Source organism: Emys orbicularis, chromosome 3 (genome assembly GCF_028017835.1).
Source record: "Emys orbicularis isolate rEmyOrb1 chromosome 3, rEmyOrb1.hap1, whole genome shotgun sequence".
Taxonomy (NCBI): Eukaryota; Metazoa; Chordata; order Testudines; family Emydidae; genus Emys; species Emys orbicularis.
In genome coordinates, this window is record NC_088685.1 from 101,176,116 (window position 1) to 101,188,662 (window position 12,547).

Here is a 12,547-nt window from a genome sequence, read left to right on the forward strand (position 1 = left end):
CTGGCTATTTTGTGCCTCTTTTGAGTTTTCATAATTATTTTTGTCTCTTTAAAATGTAAGTCAAATGCTTAGAGCATGATGAATCAATTATTCAGTGCATTACTGTTAGTTCTTTTTAAAAAGTCCAACAGGATTTATTTGTTGTGTTAATTATTTTAAACCAATATTTTAATCTTTGTTGCTTCTCGATCTCTATTGCAGAACCTTACTTAGCACGTGGAGCTCTACTGGGTTTTAAATAGTGACAGAAAAATATCTGTGACAAATATACAGCAATGCCCAATAAATAATTCATACTTTTCTGTTGCTTGAGAATATTACATTTTTAAGCTATTGTAGAAAAGGACAAAGAGAAGTTTTGTGTATAAGAACATGAGAATGGCCATAAGTGGTCAGACCCATGGTCCATCTAGCCCACTATCCTGTCTTCCGACAGTGGCCAGTGCCAAGTGCTTCTGACAAAATGAACAAAACAAAGCAATTTATCAAGTGGTCCATCCCCTGTCATCCAGTCCCAGCTTCTGGCAGTCTGGTGTATTTTGTGTATACTTGGTCTTAGTCTAATTTCCCTCCATGAGCTGTTGGTATTGAGAGAGCCTAAGGTTTGGTGAAGGTCTTCTTCCATCCCCCCCACCTCTTTTCTGTGTTGTACTGGAAGGGCCAAATTTAAATGGCTGTAGTAGTTACCATTGTATAAATTGAGATAGGTTGGGGTAAAAGCATTTGACTCACTAATGCTGATCAGGGAGGTGCATATTGCACACCTTTGTACCACAGGGAACAATTGCCCACGAGGGGAATATCATGTATATGGGAGGGAAGGCAATGTTTACACTGTCACCTCCTTTAGGGGCTTCACCAGAGAGGGCAGCTTTTAAGTTCAGGCAGTGCTGAATCAGCATATCCCCAGGCTCCCTGGCCACAGCCCCTTGCCCTCCAGCATATCATCCTGTCCTGCGGGGCACTGTCTAGATCCTGGATCCTCCATGGTGCCCCTTTGACTTTTCTTTTGATGGACTCTCTGCCACTTGGGACTCACTGCTAGAGTTTCCTCCAGCATCTTCCAGCACAGACCCTAAAGTGAATGAAGGCCACTGAGTGTAAACTGATGTAAGGTACAGGATGAGAAGTGGGAGAGTGGGGTTGTAGCAAGAAAATTGACAAACAAGAGGTGTAAAAGAAAGCAAGGGGCCTGCTTTACACCCTTTTTCACCTTCCTGTGTATTTACCCTTGTATAGCCCTGCCTGTCCAACTTACAGTCACAGTGACTTCCCCTGAAATCCCCTACAGTGCAGTATTTTCCCTGCACCAGAGAGAGGGAAAGAGAGTATGCAGGCTGTCACCTGTTCCCACCCATCCTCACTTTGGCTGCTCCTGCTGAGTGCTATTTCTGCCTGTCTTTTCCTGTCCGCCTTGGACAGCATCCTCCTCCTTTCAGCTAGGGGGCTATGAAGTTAACGACTGCAGGAAGTAATCACATCAGGAGCATTTTGGTGGCAGTTTGTCAATGCAAAGTCATTGACAGTTTCCATCAGCAACAAGTGCTATTTCAGAGTGGAGCATAATCCATAGATTAGTGCCAAGGATGAAATCTGAAAAAGTGGGGTTTTTTTGTTTTTTGTTTTTTAATGTAGCAAGTTGTGTAGAACAGCTCACATCCATTGATTATATTAAACATTTAGAAGGCAGAAGAAAACATGTTGTATTTGCTATTAAAAGTGTATGTGTAATTGCCCAAAGATTGTACATGAAATTCTTTTTTATTTTAGCAACTGCAATCTGACAACTGATCTGAGTCATATAAAACTATTAATTTAACAGTCCCAAATTATAATGAGGTATCTTATATACAGTTCTCTCTCAAAACAACAGCCTCATACCTTTTCATTCCTACAGCTGCCCACAAACCTGCTTTTGCCTGTTGTAGGGGGATCTGGTCAGGACTCCTTTATTTAGGATGCATAATACTCTCCATTATAAAGGATTCCTGGGACCTTTTCATTGTGAAACATCAACACCTTCATTGTTTACAGCAGGTCTTATATTCATCTGGGAAAAGCTCCCTCCACTCCCCCCCCCGGCTTCTGAAGTGCCTTTTCTTTGTCCTATGAAATTGAATTCAGATTTAGCAGAATGGCAAAGTATCAGAAATCACTGTCAGTTCTCACCTGGGCTTGTCGGGAAATTTTGGTAGCCTGTCAAAATCACTGAACACTCTGAAAAGTCTGGCCTGTGTCACTACCAAAACAGTGGCAGCAGAAGGAACTGCTCTGGCAATGCTTGGGAGCTGCCAGACCAGCTGTAGGTGGGGGATGTGGGGAAGACAGCCAGGCTAAGTTCCCCTAATAATCCTTCTTCCCCAGACTTCCATTTTCTCCTTCCTCAGGGGTGTGGTATCGAGCCAGAGCTCTACCAACTCTCAGAGGGGCAAGAGAGAGCCAAGACAAGATCCCCCATAACCCATCTCAATCCAATACATGGCCCGAGTCACAATTCACCTACTCCACTCTGGGGGCATGACATACAGCAGGAGCTCCCCTGACTTGTGGGGGAGGGAGGCAAAAGAAAGCCAAGTCGATCTTCCCCATAACTCCCTGCACCCAGGACGTAGTTTCAGCCATCCATCCTCCCTTCTGGGAGCATCACATGGGGAAGGAGCCTCCCATCTCACAAGGCAGGGAAGAGAGAGAAGGGCTGGGCTCCCCCAGACCACCTCCTGGACCAAGCACATAGTGCCAGCAGCTTCTTCCTTCTCTGTGATAACAGCTTTTTCTTGCTGCCGGCTAACAAAGGCTCAAGCAGTAGCAATCTTTGCTACAATACTGACTGCTCATGTTTGCTACAATACTGACGGCTGATGATGATATTTGATGGGGGGATTACTATAGTGATACAAAATAGAATGTTTTTTACCAACAACAAAAAACAAACAAAAAAACCCCAATCTATGTTAAAAGAATGTTGTTTAGGTTGCAAAACCAGGCACTCAAAAGTTAGGATTTGGCCACCCTGTGCATATTCATTATGATGGTTAATCACATGATCACATGCTATTTTTTCTATGGCATCATTGCTTTATTGAGTGAATAGGTTGGAAGCACAAGGGAACCAAATTAAGGTTGCACAGGCAACCAGGAATCTAGTAAGTGGAGGGTGCAGAAGAGTGAGTGGAATGGAAAGAGGAGAAATACTGAAAGATTATTACAACAATTCTTTCTCTCACTCTGTCCATAAAGCTATTAGTCATTAATCAGCATTTTATAAGATTTTTTCCTCTTAATGCAGGAAGTTTACTTTCCATGTCACACAAAGTTTTGCTCTTCAATTACATGAGCCTTCCCAAAGGCTCATAGCATATTGAATCAGAGGAGAATAGCTGAAGTGGAGATGTTTTAAAGAGAGCACATACAGGATTAGTGAACGCGGATTATTTTAATGATCTCCTGCAACTGTTGGGGAGGGGGGAAACACCTTAGTTCTATGCTGAAGATACCCTAGTTCAGGGGTTCTCAACCTTTTTCTTTCTGAGCTCCCCCTCCCCCATATGCTATAAATACTCCACGGCCCACCTGTGCCACAACAACTCGTTTTCTGCTTATAAAAGCCAGGGCCGGCGTTAGGGGGTAGCAAGCAGGGCAATTGCTTGGTGCCCCATGCCACAGGGCCCCTGTGAAGCTAAGTTGTTCAGGCTTTGGCTTCAGCCCCAGGTGGCAGGGCTCAGGGCCCCGGGCTTCAGCCCCTTGCGGTGGGACTTCGGCTTTCTGCCCTGGGACCCAGTAAGTCTAACACTGGCTATGGTTGGAGGTCCCACTGAAACCTGCTCACAGCCCCCCAGGGGCCCCCGGACTCCTGGTTGGGAACCACTGCCCTAGGTTTCCCCCTACTTTCAAAATGTATTCATGGTTCAAGATAATATATGCATGTATTACCCTGACGGGCCGCAGGTTGCCCACCACTGACCTATACAGATACTCACACAAACATTCCAACAGGGACTAAGGCTTACATAATCTGGACTGTAACGGTTTTCAATTTTAGATATGGGAATAGGAAAAATTATGTTTAAATTGTATAGCATCCTGCTTCAGAGAGATATTTGATCAGATCCAGATAGAATTTGCTTTCCAATCTCAATCATCCAGCACTTTATGAGCTCTGTTAGTATCGAAACTAATAACCATTTCATAAGACAGTGTTACAATAAAAGTGTTAGGATCCCTTTAGAAACCTTGATGGGATGTGCTGAGTGCAAAGAAAGGGTTAATTTGAGGGAAATGGGTGAAGTTGCCCCTGAAGTTCTGAGAGGGAAAGTGTAGTGGAGATGTATGGATATATCCAGGCATGATGCACAAGATCCTTGCTCATGTATCCTGCCCGGTATGGGATGAGATGAAACTGTCAGCTAGTTGGAGACACTGGCTTAAATAACATGGAGGTTAGTAGAGTTTTAGCGTTCCTTTACGTTAGTCTGAATTCTTATGAGATGACATGAACAACAACATTAGCCTGAACTAGGAGATTTTTACATTCCTTCCTTTACTTCTCCTTTTACACGTTGGTCTTACTGTGAAGTCTGAGCAAATGCAATGGAAAGGGAGAGCAGACCTGAATATAAATAGAAAATGGGCTGCAACAGTAAAGATACACTTTCAAAATATGCAGTAATGTTCATTCAGATTCAGTAATGTTTTGCACGGTACCTATAGAAAGCAACTGATAGGTAAATTGAAAAATAGGTGAGCTTTTTAACATCCCTATTTTGAAATTTTCAGTGTGCAGTATATCTTACTTAGCTACAACTGCATTACTGAGTTCACTCTACATGACCTCTGTGTGACAGACAGACATCCCTCTAATAGTAAACAAATTGTTCCATGTAGCAGATTTGGTGTTTATTATTTTATTGTATTTATTAGGAAAACAAATAAATTTGCTGCTGTATTATCAGGTGAACTTATTTTCCCAAAAAAAGATTTTATGGCTAGGGATTGGTGGGGAGGAGGAAGGGGAATTGTAAGTCTTCCTGATTAGTGAGTACAGAAAAGCAGCCTACTTGGAGCTACACATGATGTGCTGTACAAAGGCTTTCCAGCATGGACCTGAATTCCTCTGGAGTAATAGACAGATTTCTTATTATGCTTTTGTCTCGTCTTCAGTGCCAGTGACAAGATTCCCCCACCCCCACTGAAATCTAATTACTAGCAGAGCTGGCAGGATTTCAGCTGGTTCTGTATCTACAGTGCTGTTTTTTTAAGGCACTTAAAAACAAATACTTGAAAGAAAATCAAACCGTCCTTAGTGATTAGTGAGACAACAAAACTGTAAACATTTCTCCTAACAGGACTATGTAAGTACCCTGATTGATAGTATCTCTTGTCTTAGGTGCGCAGACGGCTATTTTGGACAACCTTTAATACCAGGAGGATCATGTTGGCCCTGCCAGTGTAATGACAACCTTGACTTCTCCATTCCTGGCAGCTGTGACAGCTTATCTGGAGCTTGCCTGATATGTAAACCTGGTATAACAGGTCAATACTGTGAAAGGTGCGCTGATGGATATTTTGGAGATGCTCTTGATCCAAAGAATTGTCAATGTAAGTCCTGAACTCTGTCTGCTCCTGACAGAATTGATATATTCCATATCCACATAACTAATGAGTACCTGAGATGTGGGGGGGAGGGGGGGAGAAGGCATGCATGTGAGTGATTCAATATATTTATATAAGTACAAATGATGCTATATATCTATATCTATATATGGAAGGAGAGATTTCAGTGAGTATATATAAAGTAGAAATTGTTGAAAAGCATCCTGCTACATGTGAACAGTGACAAGGATAAATCTGTGTGTTTGGTATTGCAGCAGGGGCTACATTTTTAAAATGGTGTTTTAAAAGATACAGTAATCTGTAAACACAACTGCCATTTACTATTAAGACCGTGTGTTTTTCAGGCCCACTGGTTGGACATTTTACTTCATTTAGGGCTTGATTCTCCCCTTTCACTGGGCTAAATCAGAAGGCCACAGAGGCCAATTTAGTTACATCGGTGTAAAACTAGTGTAAATTAGAAGAGAATCAGGCAATTGTTTTACTGCAGTATGCTGCATGGGTTGCAGTTTCTAGAGCATTTGGCTAGAATATGAACCTTTGGGCCATCACTACTGTGTTTTGTAGTTTTATCTGATACTGACTTGCAGTTTGATAGTGGGAAAGTCATTTAGACACACAGTTTCAAAAGTGGTCTGTAAAATTTGGGTACCTTAGTTTGGGACCCCAACTCTAAGGACTTTTTTCCATACTTTCTGAGCACCACCAACTCCCTTTGAATTAAATTAGGATTTTGGTCAGTACCCCTGAATATCAAACCACTTGTATTTAAAGTTGCACATCCAAAAATGGAAGTACAGGGAGTCCTCGACTTTACGATGTTCGACTTACGACGAATGGCACTTACGGTGTTTCTGAATTGACACCCTGATTCGACTTACATCACTTGGTTTCAATTTTACGACACTTGGTCTCGCAATGGAGAGGATTGCGGTTCCGAGTTACTACATTTCGACTTACGACGCTATTTTCAGGAACCAATTGTGTCGTGAGTCCAAGTACTGCCTGTACCCCAAATTAGAGGCCTCTTTTGAAAATGTTGGTCTTTATTTAGCAATCTGTTTAATTGATATACAATTATAATACTTCTCTCCATTAGGGGTTGAATTAATTATTGTAAAGCATTTTGTTCTTTGTGTATAGCGTGCCTTTTATGAAGGATTTCAAAGCATTGTTATTGACACGTTATCAAGTTTTTCCATTGTGTGGATATACATGTGTGTCCATAAGCTGTATGGGTGCATAAAAATATTTTGTGTGTGTATATAGCTAAAGATATAGTCGGATATGTATGTATACCTATCTCTATATACAGTATGTATATGCAAATTATAATGCTAATATCTAGTTTCTATGTAGCACTTTTCCTCATTAGATCTCAAGGTGCTTTGCAAAGATCGTCAGTATCATTCTCCTGATTTTACAGATGGGGAAACTGAGGCACGGAGTGGTTAAAAAACAAAAGGGTTTTCCAAATATTCTACACCTAGACAGTGCTAAAAATTCAGCATTCACAAGTGGTCTCAGAACTGGTTAATAATTCATGGGTATGATGTCATATGATTTAAGACTTTAAGTATATAATGTCACATAAAAAGCAGTGCATTTCACAAATCAAACTACAGGTGCAATCACAGCTCCCATTCCTGCCTCGCCCTCCCTCAGACACTGACATGGCTGAAGCTTTGAACATTTCTGCAAAAGTGGCTGCTGCAAAGGGGAGGAATCTGGAGTATGATGAAAACATCTAATAAAAAATAAAAAGTATTAAAAATAAATACATTTTAACGCATAATTACAATAGTTGCTTTGGTAGTTAGTTATGATGACAGTAGAGCCTCTCAATGTATTCATATCCTTGTGTTCACAGTTACCGTGCCTTTATTTTCTCTCCATCTTTCATGTGGATTTTCTTTTTGCATAAGATTTTATATTTCTTTAGCAGCATTCCATGAAGTTTGCCCTGCAGCTACAATATCAGAGGGACTACGACTTTACTTGGTTGTTTTCAATTTTCACTTTTTATCAAAGAGCGAAATCCAAGAGTACTGCAAAGCATGAATTTTGCTCTGAGATTATTGTTTGAAATGTTTCCTGCTCTTTCTTAAGTAGAATGCTATTGTCATTTGCATTAGCCATTTCAAATGATGGCCCAGCTGTATATTATCACAGCATTTCTGAATTTCATAGTGTATTTTAAAAAAAATCAAATCTAAGAACATTGAACAAATGTCCTAAGCCTATTTGATTTGATTCTTCTGGGTTGGTTTTTAGTGATGGTAGTGTGAAACAGCACAATCTGGCAGAGAAAATAGCTAGCGATTATCCTGGTAATATCACAGTTGGATGAGATGAGAAAAATTGCATAATTATGTGTTTCATAGAATCATAGAATATCAGGGTTGGAAGGGACTTCAGGAGGTCATCTAGTCCAACACCCTGCTCAAAGCAGGATCAATTCCCAACTAAATCATCCCAGCCAGGGTTTTGTCAAGCCTCACCTTAAAAACCTCTAAGGAAGGAGATTCCAACACCTCCCTAGGTAACCCATTCCAGTGCTTTACCACCCTCCTAGTGAAAAAGTTTTTCCTAATATCCAACCTAAACCTCCCCCACTGCAACTTGAGACCATTACTCCTTGTTCCGTCATCAGGTACCATTGAGAATAGTCTAGATCCATCCTCTTTGGAACCCCCTTTCAGGTAGTTGAAAGCAGCTAGCAAATCCCCCCTCATTCTTCTCTTCTGCAGACTAAACAATCCCAGTTCCCTCAGCCTCTCCTCATAAGTCATGTGCTCCAGCCCCCTAATCATTTTTGTTGCCCTCTGCTGGACTCTTTCCAATTTTCCCACATCCTTCTTGAAGTGTGGGGCCCAAAACTGGACACACTACTCCAGATGAGGCCTCACCAATGTCGAATAGAGGGGAATGATCACATCCCTCAATCTGCTGGCAACGCCCCTACTTATACAGCCCAAAATGTCGTTAGCCTTCTTGGCAACAAGGGCACACTGTTGACTCATATCCAGCTTCTCGTACACTGTAACCCTAGGTCCTTTTCTGCAGAACTGCTTCCTAGCCATTCGGTCCCTAGTCTGTAACAGTGAATGGGATTCTTCTGTCCTAATGCAGGACTCTGCACTTGTCCTTGTTGAACCTCATCAGATTTCTTTTGGCCCAATCCTCTAATTTGTCTAGGTCCTTCTGTATCCTATCCTATCCCTACCCTCCAGCGTATCTACCACTCCTCCCAGTTTAGTGTCATCTGCAAACTTGCTTAGAGTGCAGTCCACGCCATCCTCCAGATCATTAATGAAGATATTGAACAAAACCGGCCCCAGGGCCGACCCTTGGGGCACTCCGCTTGAAACCAGCTGCCAACTAGACATGGGGCCGTTGATCACTACCCGTTGAGCCCGATGATCTAGCCAGCTTTCTATCCACCTTATAGTCCATTCATCCAGCCCATACTTCTTTAACTTGCTGGCAAGAATACTGTGGGAGACCATATCAAAAGCTTTGCTAAAGTCAAGGAATAACACATCCACTGCTTTCCCCTCATCCACAGATCCAGTTATCTCCTCATAGAAGGCAATTAGGTTAGTCAGGCATGACTTGCCCTTGGTGAATCCATGCTGACTGTTCCTGATCACTTTCCTCTCCTCTAAGTGCTTCAGAATTGATTCCTGCTCCATGATTTTTCCAGGGACTGAGGTGAGGCTGACTGGCCTGTACTTCCCCGGATCCTCCTCCTTCCCTTTTTTAAAGATGGGCACTACATTAGCCTTTTTCCAGTCATCCGGGACCTCCGCCGATCGCCAATGAGTTTTCAAAGATAATGGCCAATGGCTCTGCAATCACATCCGCCAACTCCTTTAGGACCCTCAGATGCAGCGCATCCGGCCCCATGGACTTGTGCTCGTCCAGTTTTTCTAAATAGTCCCGAACCACTTCTTTCTCCACAGAGGGCTGGTCACCTTCTCCCCATACTGTGCTGCCCAGTGCAGCAGTCTGGGAGCTGACCTTGTTTGTGAACACAGGCAAAAAAAGCATTGAGTACATTAGCTTTTTCCACATCCTCTGTCACTGGGTTGCCTCCCTCATTCAGTTTCCTTGACTTTCTTCTTGTTGCTAACATACCTGAAGAAACCCTTCTTGTTACTCTTAACATCTCTTGCTAGCTGCAACTCCAAGTGTGATTTGGCCTTCCTGATTTCACTCCTGCATGCCTGAGCAATATTTTTATACTCCTCCCTGGTCATTTGTCCAATCTTCCACTTCTTGTAAGCTTCTTTTTTGCGTTTAAGATCAGCAAGGATTTCACTGTTAAGCCAAGCTGGTCGCCTGCCATATTTACTATTCTTTCTACACATCAGGATGTTTTTTTCCTGCAACCTCAATAAGGATTCTTTAAAATACAGCCAGCTCTCCTGGACTCCTTTCCCCCTCATGTTATTCTCCCAGGGGATCCTGTCCATCAGTTCCCTGAGGGAGTCAAAGTCTGCTTTTCTGAAGTCCAGGGTCCGTATTCTGCTGCTCTCCTTTCTTCCTTGTGTCAGGATCCTGAACTCGACCATCTCATGGTCACTGCCTCCCAGGTTCCCATCCACTTTTGCTTCCCCTACTAATTCTTCCTGGTTTGTGACCAGCAGGTCTAGAAGAGCTCTGCCCCTAGTTGGTTCCTCCAGCACTTGCACCAGGAAATTGTCCCCTACACTTTCCAAAAACTTCCTGGATTGTCTGTGCACCGCTGTATTGCTCTCCCAGCAGATATCAGGGTGATTAAAGTCTCCCATGAGAACCAGGGTGTGTACCATACTGTAGATAAAGATAGATGAGTGAGTGTGTGTGTATATGATATGAACAATAGATTTTGACCAATGTAATTTGGGGGGAAATTTCCACATTTGCTGGAAAGAACAAAACATTTCCCTGACAGGCTATTTTATTAAATGGCAACTTTTTGAAGTTGCTCAGAGGTTTGAACAATAACAGTGGAGGTGAATCAGTGGGCAGTGTCTAAGTGAGATAAATACAGTTTATTGTGTGGATCTGTAATTTAGAAGATGATACTACTAAATACATGCTACTCTTACTCCTGCCCAGTGGCAGAGCTGGGAAAAAGAACCAGAGTCTTGACTCCCAACTTCTGCCCTCACCACTATATTACACTCCTTCTCAAGAGCTCATCTGTAGTCAAACTAGGAGTACACTGTGTGGAATTTTGAGTATGATGGTATTAATAACATAACCTGATCTGTGTAAAAAGTCTACTGTAATTCCTGTCTTAAATTCTTGAGATACCATATTTGGAAATGTGTGAAAGACAAAAATCCAATGAAGATCTCAATAGACTTACTATATATATTACATGCTGACAACCTGTGTTATGCTTTTAAGAATGGAGGTTTACAAGTGTATCATCTTACACTGTTGATCTCAGAATTAGAAAGCTATTTTGAAGCAGGTATGTAATAATAATCATTATGTATCCTTTTTGGAATGTAGATACTTTTAAAAAGTAAACAATCTGTGAGGCAATAAGGAGGAATGGTGGATACAAGGGCGAGGGAAGTGAGCCAAAGATGCACCTAGGGGGAAAAATCAGGGAAAAGTGGGTACAAGTGATATAATCTACAGGAGAAGGGTTTTCAAATCTTTGTATTTTATTAAATATATCCCAAAATGTAAGTAGATTAAAGCATTCTGAAGACATGAACAAGCTTTGCTTGTTACAAAAAAGACATTAGGATAGTACAGCTTTTAATTTGTGTATGTATGTATGTTTTTATTCCAGGATGTGAAGTGCTTATTTAAAGACCTAGGGAAATGGGACAATGAATAGACTCACAAGTTATAAAATCCACAGGCTTTTGTTAGGAAGTGACAATCATCACATAGCACATCAAAAAAATCAGAAAATACCATTCTGTATAAGAGCCAGCATTTATGTGCAGATCTGACAGTCATGTGAGACGACTGCAGTATTTCTCCATACATAGACTAGGAACAACTGCAGTATCTGAAATGCCATGTGCTGGTATGTGAGATGCTAACTTTTTAATAGTGATCACAATGTGTACTGTTAGGAATACAAGTGTTTCTTAAAATGAAACTGTCAAGTTGGGTTGAGAAAAGGACCAGAAACAGGCATTCAGGGAAGCTGGCAGGGGCAAAAGATACTGGAGCAGGGACCTGATAGGCAGAGGGAATTTACACTATAAAAAGTATAGGACTATATGAACTCCTCTCCTGGGGAAGAAGGGAGACAAATGGTCCTGTTCATGGAGGTGAAGGGGGATGTGAAAAGTGTCTATATGGTCACATTGCTCACCATCATATAGCCACCTCTCTCCCTTCTATAACCATTATTTATTCTCTGGTCTGTGTAACTGAGAGGCATGATCAAAGGGAGTGGGAGGAGGAGTTGGTACAATAGCCTTGCTGTGCATCAAGTTCTTCCTCTCTCAGAGCATTAGAACTTAGGATGTAATGCATCAAAAAGTATACTGCCTTGAGAAGCAGTAACTCCTTTCCATAGCTCTTTCAAAGCGAGATTGGGTGTGGGTTGGATGGGGGCCAGGCAATGGCAGCAGGGTGCCTACCTGAGTTACATTGCCTGTTGCTGAGATGGAGGCATGGAAGCATATGATCTCCAGTTTCATCTTTGGGCATTACAACAAGCAACTCTCTAAACCTCAACCCTGTACCTTTTCATCGCTACTCATCCACCATCCTGCTGATACGAAGATTTGGTACAGTGGACAGGCTGCTCTTTAAAAGCAGTGGGTTTCAGCAGATCTCTGTTCCTCATTCCTCAGCTTTCCATGAGATTTTGAGCATATAATCTATAGAGAAGGAAGTAAAAGTTTCAGACCTTTGATTATAGATGAACATGTCCATAATAGTATGCTCTCCTTCTTTTTTTGGATTCTGG

At 41.9% G+C, this 12,547-nt stretch overlaps 1 protein-coding gene across 1 annotated transcript in view; it reads left to right on the forward strand.

The window, feature by feature from the left end:
- Positions 1-12,547, forward strand: part of LAMA2 (laminin subunit alpha 2) — a 344,610-nt gene that overhangs the window by 169,722 nt on the left and 162,341 nt on the right. The window contains exon 20 of the mRNA XM_065401428.1: positions 5,384-5,595. Coding sequence (XP_065257500.1) covers positions 5,384-5,595 — 212 coding nt within the window. The remainder of the gene's footprint in view (positions 1-5,383; positions 5,596-12,547) is intronic.